Consider the following 18,104-nt stretch of genomic DNA (forward strand, 5'->3'; position numbering starts at 1 on the left):
GAAAGAATCCAACATTAACTCTTTTCAAATGATGGTTTGTCCTCTGCTTGAACATATTTGAATAAAACCCAGCATCCAGGTGGAAAGCTTGAGGTTTATCTGTACTTAAGACTTGGGAATCCATGCAATTGTTGATCTTACAAATTTTCCATCTGCAGCTTCCCATGGTTGTTCCATCAACATTTGGGACATATTTTTTTTGGTACCAAAAACCTAAATCAAGTTGGAAGAAAAGAGGGAATGGCTTCACAAATCTTGGAACACCTCACCTATCCCAAACGGCTGTCTCATATACTTTGTATACACAGCCAAAGTGGGGGCTCCCGTTATAAATACACTTAAGGAACCAGACCCCCAAATTTGACAAAATTAGCTCCCCTTTGTAAGACAGAAGGGGGGGGGGAAGTTAGACCTACACACAGAAGGGGTTCCAACACCTTTGCCCTTGTTCAGAGATGTGCGCGAGGAGGCTTGGTCAACTTCTGGCCTTCTAAGATCTTCCCGAAGAGTTTGGCTGCTTCCATGGCACACCCCCAGTGAATGGTGAGCCCAAACCCTCCGTGGCCGTAATTGTGAATCACCTGAAAGAGAAAGGGAATTTCAAAGCACAGACGCCGATGATGAGATGTGAGACCCTGAATTTGCAATGTCTGCCGGAATCCTTTTCATTCAGGAAAACAGCTACCCTCGGATCGGAGCACCCCGTGACGAACGGTCTCGTGTTCCAGCCGACTGCCGGGCGTGATGGGCGCAAACCGCTCCATTCTTCGACCACCTTGGCTTCCTGGAAGAATGACATTCAGCAGCTTATTCTCAGCCCCCAAGGCTTCCGCAGGCTATGGGGCACTGAACACCCCCGGATGAGTTGCCACAGGGACTTTCTTCTCTGTCCAGGGAAATGGGGAGAACGCAGGTGTTTCTCACAAGAGCCTTGGCCCCGTCTTGGAGAAGCTGATCTACCTGGAGGCTGGGCATCAACTTGCAGCATCCGTCCCAGATTTTCTTACGGTCCTCTGCGTTGTTCTCCGTACTCCAGTTCCCCAGTTGAAATATCCCCCCCAGGGTCACCGTGCGGCTCCTGCAAAGAACGGAGGAAAGAGGAGCAGTCAGTCCTGAAGGATTTTAAATCAGGACCTGCCCCCCCCCTCCCCACTCGGCCTCTCACCCTCCAGGCGGGTTAGGTTACAGCTCTCCTCCTGCATGGTGATCCTGCATGCATCCTGAGCCCCCGTGGTCCCAGTCCCACCCCTTGGAAGCCCCCAAGTGAGAGGCAGCTTCCCTTCTCACAGAAGGATACCAGCAGAAGAGGGCGGGAACCTCCCTTCAATCTTAAGAACACCGGATTACCGGATTCCAATAGAAGGCCTGATCCCAGGAGATGCAGCTGGAATGTCTCTTGACGTCCCACTTAGTTGGATCCACCTTGATCATTCTGCCACGCTCCACCGCCTTTTCCTTACCCGGGGATGATGTAGGGCTCCCTGTAGATCCCAGCGTCAACGTCATGGGTGACGATGAAATGCTTCACCCAGGGGGCCTCGACCTAGAGATCCAGAATAAGCAGGAAGGTCAGGGAGGAGCCAGATGGGGAGCTGGTGCACCCTGCCAGCACACGGCACGAAGAAACAATTCCTCTGATTCTCCTGGCCTGTTGGGACCACGAAGGCTATATCTATTTATTTAAATGACTGTCCATCTCTATCCGGCCGAGTTGGCGCAGTGGTTAGGGTGCAGCACTGCAGGCCACTTCAGCTGACTGCTATCTGCAGTTCAGCGGTTCTAATCTCACCGGCTCAGGGTTGACTCAGCCTTCCATCCTTCCGAGGTGGGTGAAATGAGGACCCGGATTGTTGTTGGGGGCAATAGCTGACTCTGTAAACCGCTTAGAGAGGGCTGAAAGCCCTATGAAGCGGTAGATAAGTCTAACTGCTATTGCTAAACAGCACCTGCCTCTCCCTCCCTCCTTGTCTCCAGAGGGCCTTCTGGAAAGGTTGAGACTAGCCTTCCTCAACATCCCACTACTAGGCCAAGTCACAGCTTCCCTCCACCGGCGCTGTGGTCCCAGCTCCCCCAGGCCTCACCTTGATGATCTGTCCTCGGCCTGGACGCAGCTCAGGGTCAGTCTGTAGCTCTCCGGCACGAATCCCGGTACAATTGACCACCACGTCCACCCCTTCAGCGGTCAGCTAACCGAAGAGAACAAGTGGATTGATTCTCCATCTTGTTTTGGAGGAATAAAAGACCCCTCCCGCCTCTGCCTGTCCAGAGTGGCGTTTCCCAAACTGAAGTCCACACATCTCCAAGCTGGGCAAGTTGAGAAACACTGGCCTAGAGTGATCTTCTCAACTTGGTGCCCTCTGGGTGTTCCGGATTCCAATTTCCACCCTTCTGGGCCAGCTCTACGTCCATCCCGACTCACCTCCTGGAAGGACTTGATTTTCCGATAGAAGAATTGGACCTTCCGCGAGGTCAACCTTTGAAGAGCAATGGAGGGTTGTCAGAAGGAGAATTTGGACAGACATCCCTGTTGGCTCTGGGGGTTTGGGACTAAATGGGACAGCAGGGCTTGAAGGCAACTGTTCTTCCTTGTTCTCCATCCACAACTAGTTTCTTCACGATATTAGCACCTCTGAGTATGGAAGGTTGAGGCCAGCCAGTCATCATTAGCTGAACGACAAGGCTTCCAATTTGTCTATCAAGGCTACCACGTGGACTAAAGATTTAATCCAAGGATCCAACCAGCTTTCCCAGCCATCCACGGTCACCATGAGAGTAAAATCCAAACTACCGTATTTACAGAGTATAAGACAGACCTTTTTCCCCCCTCAAAAGAGGGTAAAAATCTAGGTGCATCTTATACACTGAATACAGCACTTCTGGCCTACCAAACCCCGCCACCTTCACAAAAATGGTTGTGCAGAGAGTTTGGGAGGCCTGCAAAGTACTCCTGGGGCCTGGGGAGGGCAAAAAACAAGAAAAAAATGGCCTGTTTTTGCCCCCCCCCCTCGAGCACTCTACAAGCCTCCCAAAGCCTCTGCATGCCCTTTTTTTGCAAAAAAAAAAAAATGGCCATTTTTGCTAGGTTTTGCCCCCTCTGCCTCCAGGAGCATTTTGCAGGCCTCTCAAAATCTCTGCATGCCCCGTTTTTCACAAAAAATGAGGTGTTCAGAGGGTTTGGGAGGCCTGCAGAATGCAAAACCTTTTTTTTAAAATTTACCTCTTCAAAATCATGGTGCATCTTATACTCCGGTGCGTCTTATAGTCCGAAAAACACGGTACCTAAAACCCAGGGAGTTCCACACGTAGAGAGCAAGAAAAAGAAGACTCATACATACTGGTTGGTAAGCCAGGTGAGATAGATTTGCCCTCCAAGATCAGGGCCGTGTTGAACCAGCCGAAGCTGAAATTAGGGAAAAAGAAGAGACCAAAACAAAACAAAAAATAGGGATGCAAATTCTGGGAGTTGAACTCCACCCATCTTCGAAGAGCCAAGGTTGAGAAACACAGGTGCCCAGTGCAAGAGGGGAGGCCGCCTAATACCTGTAGCCGGGGAACAGCTCAAGCTCCCTCTGGGACAGTTCCCTGAATCCCAAGACAATATGTTTCCATGATGGATCCTGCAGGGAAAGACACCGAGGTAAGACGAGGGAGGAAAAGAATCTTACACAAATAAGTTAAGTCTTGAACCAGAAGTCTTGGCAAAGCGGCCCCACCATCAAGAAGTCCCTGACGTCAACACTCCCGAATGTATTTTCCCACCAGTTGGAAACCTCTTTGCTCCTTGCGTCACAAGGTGGGAAGGAAGAAGGGATCGGGAATCCTCAAAAGCAAAACTCCAGGTGAGTCCCTTCCAAAGAGGAACCAGCTTGCCCTGAGGAAACAGCTCAGGCGTTTCTAATAGCAATAGCAGTTAGACTTATATACCACTTCATGGGGCTTTCAGCCCTCTCTAAGCAGTTTACAGAGTCAGCATATTGCCCCCACAGTCTGGGTCCTCATTTCACCCACCTCGGAAGGATGGAAGGCTGAGTCAACCTTGAGGCCGGTGAGATTTGAACAGCCGAACTGCAGAACTAACAGTCAGCTGAAGTGGCCTGCAGTATAGCACTCTAAACCACTGCGCCACCTCGGCTCTAGATAGATAGATAGATAAGAGATATGGATAGATAGATAGATAGATAGATAGATAGATAGATAGATAGATAGATAGATAGATAGATAGACAGACAGACAGACAGACAGACGGACAGACGGATATAGATAGATAGATAGATAGATAGATAGATAGATAGATAGATAGATAGATAGATATAGGGAGGGAGGGAGGGAGGGAGAGAGAGAGAGATAGGAATAGCAGTTAGACTTATATACCGCTTCATAGGGCTTTCAGCCCTCTCTAAGCGGTTTACAGAGTCAGCATATCGCCCCCAACAACAATCCGGGTCCTGATTTCACCCACCTCGGAAGGATGGAAGGCTGAGTCAACCCTGAGCCGGTGAGATTTGAACCGCCGAACTGCAGATAGCAGTCAGCTGAAGTGGCCTGCAGTACTGCACCCTAACCACTGTGCCACCTCGGCTCTAGATAGATAGATAGATAAGAGATATGGATAGATAGATAGATAGACAGACAGACAGACAGACAGACAGACAGAGAGAGATATAGATAGATAGCAATAGCAATAGCAGTTAGACTTATATACCGCTTCATAGGGCTTTCAGCCCTCTCGAAGTGGTTTACAGAGTCAGCATATCGCCCCCACAGTCTGGGTCCTCATTTCACCCACCTCGGGAGGATGGAAGGCTGAGTCAACCTTGAGCCGGTGAGATTAGAACCGCCGAACTGCAGCTAGCAGTCAGCTGAATTGGCCTGCAGTGCTGCACCCTAACCACTGCGCCCCCTCGGCTCTAAGCCAGCCACTTACGGGAACCGGTCGTGTGAAGAGGTTGTATCCGGAGAGCAGAAACAGCCCCATCTCCTTGGCTTCCGGTGAATTGACATGTCGGAGCAGATAATCAAAAGTCTCTTTGTTCCAGATCCTGCAGAGGATCAAATAAGAGAGGACAAGGCGACATTGCAAGAGAGAAACTTTTGGGCGGGCAGAAAAGTTGCGGAAAGGCACGGCCGAGATGTATTTGGGGCAATGGTTTCAGAGGAACCACGTGTGAACATTGCCACACATTCTCCTCCATCAGTAGATTGGTTGTAAAAAAATTTTAACCAGGGCAAAAAGGGGGGGGGGGAGGGAACCTACCTTGTTTATGGTTCCCTTCACATTTAACCCACTGAACACTTTACTTTCCACCGAGGAATCCTTGAAAAACAAGGAAGGCTTGGACTTCAACTCCCAGAATTCCTTAGCCAGCATGGTCAGAGGGGTTCCACCACAAAACCGCGTTCGACTAAAGGGCGCTCGACGAAACCGCGTAGCTGACGTCATCACAGGGCGACAACAGCACGGAGACAGAAGCACGCTGTAAACGCTAAACCTAAAATTAACCCTAAACCTAAACCTAACCCCCCTAAACCTAACCCTAACCCTTAACCTAACCTAACCCTAACCCTTACCTAACCCTAACCCTAAACCTACCCTTAACCTAACCCTAACCCTAACCCTTAACCTAACCCTAACCCTAACCCTTACCTAACCCTAACCCTAACCCTAACCCTAACCCTAACCCTAACCCTAACCCTTAACCTAACCCTAACCCTAAACCTAACCCTTAACCTAACCCTAAACCTAACCCTTAACCTAACCCTAACCCTAACCCTAACCCTTAACCTAACCCTAACCCTAAACCTAACCCTTAACCTAACCCTAACCCTAACCCTTAACCTAACCCTAACCCTAACCCTTAACCTAACCCTAACCCTAACCCTAACCCTAACCCTAACCCTTAACCTAACCCTAATCCTAACCCTAAAGCTAACCCTAAACCTACCCTAACCTTAACTTGAATCGGCTTGCTTTCAAAGCGCTATTTAAAGCGCCCTTCTTTCTCCGCGCTCACTGTTGTCGCCCTGTTGATGACATCAGCGACGCGGTTTAATCGGGCGCGCTTTAGTCGAGCGCGGTTTTGTCGTGCCACGGGTCAGAGGGGGAGGGGGGGGAGGCTTCAGCCCCTGGTCACCTGAAAGGCGCAGGGGGTGGGGGACTCCTCATCCGTCCCTTCCCAAGGGGAGCCGGGCGTTGGCTCTTACGTTTCCTGCGTGTTCCCTTTGTCGTACAGGTAGGGCTGCCAAAGGCCGGCGGCGCCACTGCTGGTCGTGCCGGGGCAGAATTCATCCGCGTAGATCTCCACCTGCAGCGGCTGCTCAGCCGAGTGATATCGGTCGTGATGCAAAGGGCTGTGGACAGACCCATCACCCCAGCCCCAATCACGGCGACACGCATGGCCAAGAACTCTGGAAGGGGCACAACGGGAGACCCTCTTGCACCCCCTAAAAGCAACAAATCTCAAAGGAAAATACCATTTTCTTTTCTCTTCTGGGGGTGCAAAATGGGCCCTGGCATTTATTTATTTTTTGCCCGCGGATGTCTCCAGCCTTCCCCCCGCCCCAACTGCTGCAAATCAGTCCCTCCAGTGAAACCTTGGTGTCCAGGCCAGGGGCCAGAATTCTCGGCTGGGGTGATTCCCCCTGGACACAGCCGGTTGCCCACGTCCTGCTCTAAGCTTTCAGGGGGAGGAAGACCCCACCCGCAGTTCCCCCGCTTCAACAAATGCTCTTTCTGTAACGATTTGCAATCAATGCAAAAGATTGAAACTCTTTTAAGAGCTGCCAAACCTCACTTGGGGGGGAAAAAAAGCTGGACATCGACCCTCTTAGTCCGGCAGGCCAGCTCCCCCCTCTCTCTCTCTCTGTGCAAAATCTCCAGAGTGCGATTTTCTGCAAGACCACATCCCCAGGTAGCTACATCCCCCCCTCCCTCCCGAACTGCTTTGTCCTAATTTCAATCTCACAGCCCCAAAGAGAGAGGGAACTTTCTCACCGTGGCAATTCCAGAGGCCCAGGACGGTCTTCCTCACACAAGCTGTTTTGCAGGAAGAAACTGGGAGCGAGTTGATGCCTTGGCCAAAGGTCCTTCCAGCAGGGTAACGAGGAGGCCGTAAGGTGGAGCTTAGGTGTCTCCTGTGCCAAGGAACTTTTTTTTTGGGGGGGGGGGGGGCCGAGAGAAGTGAGGCGTAACTCAGAGGCCCTGGCCAGGCCCACCAGAGGCGGCTTTCCTGATCAGGAGTGACCTCTTGCGTCCAGCAACTTCTCTGGCACAAAAGTGTCCTCAAGGCAAAGGGAAGCGAACGAGTGAAGTTCTTACTCGGCGTGTCACCGTCCATTGGTTGTCTGATTGACCATGGCTGGACTCTCTTTGAGCCGAGATGGACAGGGATGTTCAGAGCTCAGCTAAACTTCCTTCCGTCCCGTCCGGAGCACCTCGGTTTACAACTGCAAGACGAAAAGAAGGATTCTTCTAGAAAGTTCTGTCGGACACCCTACAAGACGCTCCGCAAACTCAAGTCAGAATTGACCAGGCTTCCGTATCTAACAAACATTCCTTTCCCCCAGGCCCTGTCTATCATCCGTCAATTTCCTCCCACGAATCTTGAATTGATGCTCTCGTATCCAGTGAATACGCCCCAATAATTATCTCCCCCCCCAACTTCTCATCTGCACCTCATTTACATCTGGGGAAATTCCCCCAAGATCTTCCTTGTGTCTCTCGTTGCTCCAAATAACAGAGGCTCCAATGGCAATCTGGAGCCAGATGTCTTACTGCCGTACTGTGGATTATGGGCACTATTGTTCCTTCCTTTCCTTACCCTGCTGAGTGCCCTCCTTCTGGAGATGGGGGCTGCTGGTGAAATTTGCACTCCTCTCCCCCACCTTCCCCCTATTTCTTGCAAGCGCCTCCTGCGCAGCTGTGGGGACAATCCCCCCCCCCCATGGGAGAACTGCAGAGACCCCGTATTTGAAGTCAAGAATTTAGGGAGCTGTCGCACCCTGGAAAGGGGGAACCAGTCGCCTGCCTCTACTTCCACCAAGCATCACTGGGGGGGGGGGGAACAGGACTGAAGGCATTTTCTCCGTGAAACTAACAGGGAAATAAGCCCACCGGGGCCTTCCTTCCTTCCTCTTCTCCTTCTCTTCTTCCATTTCCTTCCTTCTCCTTCTCCATCCCCTTCCTTCCTTCCCCCTTCTTTTTCCTTCCTTCCTCTTCTCCTCTTCTTCCAGTTCCTTCCTTCCTTCTCTTTTTCCATCCCCTCCTTCCTTCCATCCTTCCTCTTCTCCTTCTTTTCTTCCATTTCTTCCTTCCCCTTCTTTTTTCATTCCCTCCCTCCCTCCCTTCCTCTTCTTTTTCCTTCTTTCCTCTTCTTTTTCTCTTTTTCCACCCCTTCCTTCCTTTTCTTTTTCCTTCCTTCCTCCCATCCTCCCTTCTCCTTTTCCTTCCGTCCTCTTCTCTTTTTCCATCCCCTCCTTCTTTCCTTCCTTCCTCTTCTCCTCTTCTTTCATTTCTTCCTTCCCCTTCTCTTTTTTCATTTCCTCCTCCCTTCCTCTTCCTTTCCTTCCTTCCTCTTCTCTTTCTCTTTTTCCATCCCCTCCTTTCCTTCCTTCCCCTTTTTTCCTTCCATCCTTCCTTCCTCTTCTCCTCTTCTTTCATTTCTTCCTTCCCCTTCTCTTTTTTCATTCCCTCCCTCCCTTCCTCTTCTTTTCCTTCCTTCCTCTTCTTTTTCTCTTTTTCCACCCCTTCCTTCCTTTTCTTTTTCTTCCTTCCTCCCATCCTCCCTTCTTCCTTTCCTTCCGTCCTCTTCTTCTTTTCCATCCCCTCCTGCTTTTCCTTCCTTCCCCTTTTTGTCCTTCCTTCCTTCTCTTCTCCCATTTCTTCCGTCCCCTTCTCTTTTTTCATTCCTTCCTCCCTCCCTTCTTCTTCCTTTCCTTCCTTCCTCTTCTCTCTTTTTCCACCCCTTCCTTCCTTTTTCCTTCCTTCCTTCCTTCCTTCCTTCCTTCCCTTCCTTCCTTCTCCTTTTCCTTCCTTCCTCTTCCCTTTCTCTTTTTCCATCCCCTTCCTTCCTTCCTTCCTTCCTCTTCCTCCTTATCTTCTTCCAGTTCCTTCCGTCCTTCTCTTTTTCCATACCCTCTTTCCTTCCTCCTCCTTCTCCTTCTTTCTTCCATGTGCTTCTTCCCCTTCTCTTTTTTTCATTTCCTCCCTCCCTTCCTCTTCTTTTTCCTTCCTCTTCTCTTTCCTCTTTTTCCTTCCTTCCTTCCTTCCTTCCTTCTCCTTTTCCTTCCTTCCTTGGGGAGCAATGCGGGGCCATCGGCGGCAGGACCGGCTGGGGGCTGCCCGCTGCTGCTGCCGCTGCTGCTGCTGCTCCTCCTCCTCGGCGGGTGCGGGGCGAGCCCTTTCCGGCGGCCCCCGGGCGCGAGGCGGCTTCCTTCGCCGCCCGCAGGCTCCTCCCCGGCCGGCCTGGCTGCCGCCCGCGCTCCGCCGCTCCGCCATGGCGCTGGTCACCCTGCAGCGCTCGCCCACGCCCAGCGCCGCCTCCTCCTCGCCAGCGCCAGCGAGGTGAGACCCCCCGGCCCACCCACCCCTCTCCCCCTCCCCTGGGACGCCCCCCACCCACCCCCCCCCCCCCGCAAGCCCCCCGGCTCCCCTCTGCCCCCCCCCAGCTCAAGCCGGGACCCTCTGCAGCCCCCTGGCCGCCCCCTCCCCTCCTGGGTGCTCGCAGGGAGGGGCAGCGGAGACTGCGACCCCCCCCCACTCGGACAGCCGGCCCCTTTAAGGGATGGGGGGGTCTGGTTCCCACTGGAAAACTCCCGCGGGGGAGGGGGTGGAGCGGGCTTCTGGGGGCACCGGGGTGGCTGGGGGGGGGCAGGGTCTGCCCCCGGGGAGCTCAGCACGGGGAAAGAGCAGGGATTTCCGCCTGCCTTGAAGTGAGAGGAGTGGGTGGGCTTCTAACTCCGACCCTTCCTGCTCTGGCTAGGATTTGGGGCGCTGGGGGGGCAAGGAGGGGCGTGGGGGGGGGTCTGCCGTTGGGAAAGTTGGATTAAAATCAGGTGGGACCTGGTGGGGCTCTGCCCGCTTGGAGGGAGGGTAGAGGGGCTCCCTGCAGGCAGCTTGGGGGTGAGGGGCTCTGGACGGGATGGGAGGGGGGGCCTCTCCCTCCTTTATTCCCAAACCCTTCTGGTGACTTTGCTCCCATATTCCCAAGGCTTCCTTACTTTGTGACCGTTCGTCACATTCGGGAGCTGAAAACAAAACCGCTTAAATCGCCCTCTGACCTTTCTCTGCCCATCACCAAAAGGGGGGGGGGGAATAAACGTACCCAGGGCTCCAAGGGGGCCGAGGCCAGGCACGGTTGCCCCAAATGGAGAGTTAAAGCCTCCGAGACGGGCAGGAGCCCTTCTGCAGATCGATGCCAGCCTTTATTTTTAATGCATGGGGAAATGATGACCGCAGGAGCCCAGAGCAGGACGGGTTTGGCCTCTTCCCCCAGCAGTGCCAAGCTGGCTGGGGATGATGGGAGACGTGGGCCCCCCTTTACTGGGGGAGCAAGGGGACCAGGCTTGTAGCGGGCCCCGTAAATCCCGCTGGATGGCCTTAAGCTGCCCCCGTCTGCCTAGCCTACCTTCCAGGGGGTCTTCAGCGTTTCTCCAAGGTAGGTGCCCCCCTCCCCAGAAATACGTCCTTCTTTGCAGCTCTTTGGAAGTGTGGCTGAGATTGTGCTGGGGGCTTAATTCTTGCTTCCCCCTCCCGTCCCCCAACAGCTGGACATTGGCAGCGATGAGGAACGCAAACTCAACCTAACGGTAGGCACGACCATTCCCCCCCCCCCTTTCATCCGCCTGGCATCGGCTCGGGAACTGGTAGGGGGCCACACGCATGGATTAGCCAGTCCTCGCCCCCGTCTTCCTTGCAAACCTTGGGGGTGCTGTTTCGGTCACAGCCATCAGGTTCTCCCAACAGCTGGGCTAGCTCACGTTTAGAGGTGCAGGACTACATCGGGGGGGGGGGCTGGCTTAGCACTCCCCGCGTGCTCAGATTCTGCGCTAACCCCCCCCCCCAGGCTTTGGGGGGGGGGTCAGATGGCAGAAATTTTCGTGGAAAAGAATTGCATTTTCAGAAGAAGAATCAAGTTCCTTTGTAAAAATCTTCCTGGGTTTGGGGGATACAGTTTGAGGTCCTGTTGGCTATTCTGCACTGTTTTTACAACCTCGGTTTGTCGGGTGTGTGTTTGTGTGTGTGTGTGGGGGGGGGCTATTGTCGCCTATATGTAACAGCAGTGGTTTATTTGCACTTTAAAAGCAGCCCGAAGTGGAAGAGAGGGATAGTATAAAAGGACTTCAGGCGAATCCCCAGGAGGGGAATTCAGGGCTGCAACATTCCTCACAGCTGGGCCGTCCAAGGGGCTAAAGTTTGACCTTGCAAATGGGGTGCAGCCTTGGGGAGGGGGGGCTCCAACATTGCCCCCATGCAGCGAGTCCTGTCTGCTCACCCGCACTTACCTGCTGACATCCATTCAAAGATCAGCTGCCCATCTCTGCCAGGGGAAGGGATAGGGCAGCAGATTGGCACTGGCTCTCATCTAGATGGCATCTGTGCTTCCATGGAAGCCCCTGGTCCTTCTTCAGATCTTCCGTCCACCAGCTGATGGTCGGGAACGGTGGTGTCCTGCCTGAAGCTGCACTGCCAGCCGGCCGGTGTTCTCTTAATCCAAAGGGTGGATTGGTGTGTTGTTGTCCCTTTTGGCCCACGGAGGGCGCTCTCGTTCCACCTCTGCCAGCCGTTCTGGGTTTTGCGTGACACGTTTCCATCCAGACGTTTTGCAGGGAACCGAAGCGACGGCCTGGGCGGTTTCTAGCAAGCAGCCAAACTGACCCCAAAGAGGCAGCTCTTTGCAAAGCCCACCGCTCCGAGGGCAGGCCCAAAAGCAGACCCCCTCCCCCAGGATGGGAGCTGGGAGAAGAAGCCGCCTGTTGTCCATAAATGCTGGTTTCGTACCCCCCCTCCGGGGCGGAAAAGGCTTACCCTCGAGAGGGAGTAAAACCATGCAGGAAGCAGGATTAAAATACGGTCCATGGACGCCCTCAGAAGCCAAAAGTTAAACTGCAAAAAGAGTTTTGCTGGGGGCTGTTTGCGGCCATCCGGGGCCCTGAGCCTTTCCTGCCCACGTTTCGTCCCCTGTTCCGAGGGTTTCCCTGCAGGAAGCCCACAAGCCCCCTATCTGAGTTGCCAGCTGGTTCCCAGGCCACCGTTCCCCCCCCCCCATGACCCACCAAGGTGCCTCCTCGTTGTGGTGAAGCCGCAATCCTGCGACCTGGCCAGGATGTGAGTCAGCATCCTGTTTTTGAACTGGTGGGGCAGAGTCCGCAGCTTCCCCCTCCAGCAGGGTCCCCCTCGCTGGCTTCATCCACCGGGCAAGGACCACTGGCGTGACCCGTCAAAAACCGCAGTCCACTAAAGCGCGCCTGATTAAAGCGCGTACGTGACGTCATCAGCAGCGCGACAAATAAAATTAAAAAATAAATTAAATTAAAATTAAATTAAAGCAAGCCGATTCACATAAAGGTAAGGGTTAGGTTTAGGGTAGGTTTAGGGTTAGGTTTTGGTTTAGGGTTACTTTAAAGCGTTAGGGTTAGGTTTAGGGTTAGGTTAAGCGTTAGGGTTAGGTTTAGGGTTAGGTTAAGGGTTAGGTTTAGGGTTAGGTTTAGGGTTAGGTTTAGCGTTAGGTTAAGGGTTGGTTTAGGGTTAGGTTTAGGGTTAGGTTTAGGGCTAGGTTTGGGGGATTAGGGGTAAGGTTTTCGCTTTAATTTAAATTTACCGCTCACGAGCGTGCTGTTTTCGTCGCGCTGTGATGACGTCACGTACGCGCTTTCGTCAAGCGCGCTTTAGTCTACCGCGGTTTTGTGGTGGAACCCCAACTGGAGCCTCTGCAGTGGCCATCCAGGGCCTCCGGGTGCCCCCTCGATGGATGTCCAGCAGACCCTGGTGGAAGGCCCTCCTTCCTTCCTCCCACCCCCACAGCCGTTGGGAAGCCCGGCCTGCCCTTGCCTTCCAAAGAGTTAATGCTGTGCCCCCCTCCCCCCCGAGGCTGAATCTAATTTCCTAAACAATATGGGGGCTTCCTCTCCTGGTTGATCTCGCTGGGCGAATTCTCCGGTCTGCATCCTGTTTTCAGCCAGAGTTTAATCTGATTGTAGCAGGGGGTAGATCAGCTGCGAAGGGCCCAGTCGGATGGACAGGGGGGGGGGGTCAGCTGCTCCCCCAGATCTCCTCGTCTGGGCTTGGCAGGGGAGGGGGGTGGTTTCCCTTGGGTGCTGGACCAGCCAGCCAGTGCAGGTAAGGCAGAAACACCTGTCCCCAAGGATGCTAAAGGCAAATATCGGTGCTTAGGAAGTGAGCCCTCTGATGCTGAACGGGGCTTCATATGGGCCACTCCAGCACCCATCATCCAGGGCAAACTCTGCTAATGGTCCCATTGGGAGGGGAGAGGTCTCCCAATTCCAGGCCATTGGGGTCTCTAGAGATTCAGGCTGGGCCTTGGAATCAGGTGCTGATGCCCCCAGGACACTTCACCTGCAGAGGCATAACTGCATAACTGGGGGTGGTGGTGTCAGCACTCTCGTGTTCATATTTCAGGGCACGGCCTCTGCTAGGGAGCGGGGGGGGGGGAAGGCTGGCCCTCCCCTCCTGCTCGCATTCATTATCGGCAAGGCTTTTATCGCGAGGGTGGCTGGGGGGGAGGCATTGGGCCCTCCTTCCCTTAAATCGGGGTCCTTACTTGCATTGCAATGACCCTCCTGGAAAACAACCTCCTTTGTGTTTCTCCCAAGCCCGTTGCACGATGGGAAATGGGGGATTAATCCCCCCTCCCCACCCACTTCGCCCGTCCCCTGGACCGGTCCCAACAGCAGGCCTGACCCCACGAGGCTTGCAATGGGGGTAAAGTGGATACCAAGACCCCGAGGCCTGCCTCAACCGCCCCGCTTCTTTCTGCCGAGACATTTGGGGGTCCCTCAAGAGATTTCTTCTCTCTTCCTCCCCCCCCGTCCGCCCCCCCAAAACCTTACCCCGAAAGAGACTTTTGCATCAGCCGTGCGAGTGACCCGTGGTCTCTGGAAAGGCGGCTTGGAATTTCTGGCAGCAAAGGCGGCCCACGCCTCGCCAGCCACACAATGGCCCCTCACAAAGAGCTTTTGTTGGTGCAGCTCTGCAGCCACGGGCAGCCAGGGAAGCTCTCCAGCCCCACAGCTCTCTCTCCCCCTTCAGCCCTCCGGTCCGGGCCATTCGGCCAAGCGGCACGGTGGGGGTTGGGCTTCCCCCGGGGACCAACAGGGCCTCCAGGAGAGCCAACCGCTCTGCTCCTCTTCAGGGTCCCTCATCTTTGGGTTCCACCACAAATGCACGCACAACAAAAGCGCGCCTGACTAAACCGCGGTGTCTAAAGCGCGGTGACAAAACCGTGCGATGAATGAGCGACGAATAAGCCCTAGAGCGCGCTGACAAAAGCGCGCCGACAGAAGCGCGCTGTAACGTAACCCTAAACCTACCCCTAAACCTAACCCTAAACCTAACCCTAAACCTTACCTTAAATTAAATCGCGCTTCTGTCGGCGTGCTGTTGTTGGCGCGTGTTGTCGGCGCGCTTTTGACATCGCGGTTTTAGCGCCGCGGTGTTGTCGGCGCGCTTATGACGTTAGCGCTTTTATCGGGGTCACGCATCTTTGGACAGCCAGCCAAAGTTTGGACCTTCTCAGAGCTACCATAATTCCTGGAGCCCGTTGAATCGCTTCTGGAAGAGCCGAGCAGGTCTCTCTGAGCAGTGGCCCTTGGCAGGGCGCTTCTGAACAGGGTGGAGTTCTTCATGGGGGGGCCATGGATCAACTCTTCCTTATGGATTGACTGGCTTGTGCCAGAGCCTTTGCAGGGGGAGCCCCGGAAAGGGAGCGGCCAAGAGAAGGACCTTCCTAAGGTTGAAGGTGGTGCTGAGAGAGATCTTGAGTCTTAGAAATGCCACGTTGAAGACGCTCTGCTTTTTTTTTTCCTTTGGGAATGTAGAATTTGGAAGGTCTCAAGGCCTGAAAACTCGCAAGGGTCTCGGCGCTGAAAGTTGAGGGCAGGGCTGTCGAGGAGCCCCTAACGAGCAGGGTCCTGGAAACCTGGGGGAGGGCTGTACAGAATGTGGCCTCCCCCCCCCACCCTCAACCTGAGAACCCCCCAACTTTTCTGAAAGAAGCAGAGACTCAATCAACACCTGCCATAATAAGCCTTTGAGAGCCAGCCCTGCGTTCCATTCCCATGGCTCCCATTTCCTTCTGCGGCTCCAGTTAGATACGGCTTCCCCTTGCTTCCCTCGGCTGGGGCAGAGGTCCTGAGCGCTCTCCAGGGCTTGGAGCTTCTCTCCAAAACGTTGAGGGACAGGAGAGGACTTTGCTCATCTCCATATTAGTCTGAAATGCATTGAGAGGAGTAGAACCAGTCCGTTATTCTGTTCTGTTCTGAACTCATTGGCTGCTCCTGAGGCGTGTGAGTACTTCAGAGGGTACCAGAACACTTTGGGTGCCCCGTTTTCCATTCTCTTCCCGAATGCTTTCATAGATGTCCATCTATGGGAGGAGGAAAACCTGCTTTGGGGGTGAGGGGGTCTCACTTTCTCCTCCCAGACCAGCATTTAAAATGAAGGTTTCAAGTTTCAAGTTTATTAGAATTTGTATGCCGCCCACTCCCAGGGGACTCCGGGCGGCTCACAACAGACAAGAAACATTTAAATTTAAAAAATAGAAATAAAAAATACAGTAGTAAATTCACATCACCCATTCCATCTAGGCGGGGCTGGATATCAATCAACAGCCCTAGCCTGCCGGAACAGCCAGGTCTTGACGGCTTTACGGAAGGCCGGGAGAGTGGGGAAGGGTCCGGATCTCTGAGGGTAGTTCGTTCCACAGGGCCGGCGCAGCAACAGAGAAGGCCCTCCCCCGGGAGTCGCCAGCCGGCATTGTCCGGTTGACGGCACCCGGAGGGCCCAACCTGTGCGATCTTGTTGGTCATTGGGAGGTAAGTGGCATTACTAACCTTTTGATTGAAGCGTAGTGAGTTCTGACCCAGATTTCACCCCTCTGCCCTTCCAGTATACTGGGGCAACAACTGCCATCCTCCTTGCCTGTGTAAGGGCCCAGGAAGTCCCCATGGAAAAGCCTCGTAGGATAGGTGGTCTCCAAGCTGCCTCCTCTCCACGTGCCTGCCTCTCAAATGCTGCCCACTGAAATTGGAGCCTAATCAGGTCGCCCAGGGATGGCCTACCTCTCCCAGGATCCCCTCCTGCAGGGCCCGAGGTGGGTGATGAGGAATGCCAGCCCTTCGTCTCTCGGGCTGACCCCCCGTGACTCTCCCAAGGGCAGCCCAGGGAATCTGTCCTGCTGAGGAAGCAGCTTCACGGAGCTGCGCAGGGAGCCGAGGCTGTGGGAGGGGAAGGGAGCATCGCTCGGTTCCCCCTTTCCTTGTGAAAGCCCACTTTCATCGGGGTGGAGGAGGGCAGGCGCTTGTTTGGGGCCAAGAAGATGTGGTGGGAAGGGGGGGCGGGGCTCCATAAAAGTCCCCCATTCCCAAGAGACGTGGAGAGCCCTCCCTCCTCCTCCTCCGCCCAGAGGAGCGCTTGGTCTTTTCCATCCCCACCCAGGAATGTCGAGAAGCTCCATGCAATGAAGACTTGGTTATGAACCTTTCTGGCTTTGCTACCTTCTGCCTGTCCTTTGGGGCCACACGATGTTTCGGCTGCTTAAGGAAACCCCATCCCAGGCCGTACGTATGCGCCTCCTTCCTGCTCCTGCAGCTTTGCTAGGCCTTCAGAAGGTCTGGAGGCTTCATTCTTGGTGGGCGAGCCGTGTTGTCCCACGAAGGCTCCTCAGCCGTGTTGCTCCAACTGAGCTGTGGGAATTCAGCTGCGGATACGGTTGAGTTAGGCTGCTGCTTACCAACCGGCCGAGGTACAAAGCATATTTGGGTGGGATGGTTTTTTTCTCTTGATGGGGCTCAAGTTGTGGAGAGGACGTTGTGGTTGATTGCTGAGGTCACCCCTGAAGGACGGACGGCGAGTGATGCCCCTTTTCTTACATTTCTTGTTGCTAAGAAGTCCTTTGTCCGATGGGTTGAGTCCTTGGCCACCGAAGAAGCTGTGGGGAGGGGGCTTTTCTTCGGTTGCGTGGATGGCTGTGGGATGATCTCACTTGAGCCTGATGGTGCCGTGGTCAGATTACGGGCAGTTAGTCATACCTCTCCCTTGGATCATAAACAGGAATTGTGTGCCGTTGTTCTCTGAATGGCAGGAAATGTCGGGAAAGGTGTCCTTTCTGACTTCACAGTGTTTTCTTTTGCCTGTTTTCTTGGACTTCCCATCAGTGTCACCCATTGGACGTTGACCCCAATGTCCATTCCCAGCCTGGGGCTGCGGATCAAGTCTCGCTGGACATTTGATGTTCAGGACTCTTAATCCGATACAAGGCTTGGTCAATTAGCTGCCAGCCTTGTGAGGGGTTTTGTTCTCCGGGGGAAATGCCGTCTTGATGGGATCTGGCGCCGATTCAGCCAGTCACGTTGTCAGGTGGGAGTACCAGCTCCTGGGGTGGGTGGGTGGGTGGAGGGTGGGTGAGACCCTTTCTGGGTCTCAAGTGAGTGTGAGATCCTCCTTTCTAGTACAGTACTATGGTATCCGAATGTTTCATGGGCAAATTGCGCATTTTGTCTTGGTTCTTTCTCTGCAAAATAGACTTATTGCTAAATTGGGCTCCAAAGATGGCAGACCGACCATATTTGATTGTTGTTGTTTTTATACACATAACACATCAACAAAAAACAAACACATGACTTAAAAACACACAGGAACAAGAAGTTCCATCGTATATCATACCGCAGTTCCGAATCGGTTTCTTTGCAGTTAGTGTTTTCCCTACTATACATTTCTATCTTGCGTTCATAATCTCCTTATTCGTTATCCATTTTTATGTACATTTATTATTTATTTAAACTTAGCTACTTATGATCAAGTATTATTTACCTATATTATGTTTTATATTTTACTGTCATTTATTCTCTTACATACAGATTATAGATATAAC

General features: G+C 53.5%; 1 protein-coding gene across 1 annotated transcript; it reads right to left on the reverse strand.

The window, feature by feature from the left end:
• Positions 1 to 74: 74 nt before the first annotated feature.
• DAO (D-amino acid oxidase) lies at positions 75 to 6,394 on the reverse strand. Its single transcript, XM_032229184.1, is given in 12 exon segments — positions 75 to 213; positions 417 to 581; positions 686 to 784; positions 961 to 1,078; positions 1,461 to 1,543; positions 2,082 to 2,186; positions 2,420 to 2,474; positions 3,326 to 3,400; positions 3,541 to 3,617; positions 4,925 to 5,039; positions 6,202 to 6,340; positions 6,343 to 6,394. Coding segments are annotated over 11 exon segments (1,050 nt in total). The 3' UTR covers positions 75 to 213; positions 417 to 449.
• Between the last annotated feature and the right edge of the window lie 11,710 nt (positions 6,395 to 18,104).

Source organism: Thamnophis elegans, chromosome 13 (assembly GCF_009769535.1).
Source record: "Thamnophis elegans isolate rThaEle1 chromosome 13, rThaEle1.pri, whole genome shotgun sequence".
Taxonomy (NCBI): Eukaryota; Metazoa; Chordata; class Lepidosauria; order Squamata; family Colubridae; genus Thamnophis; species Thamnophis elegans.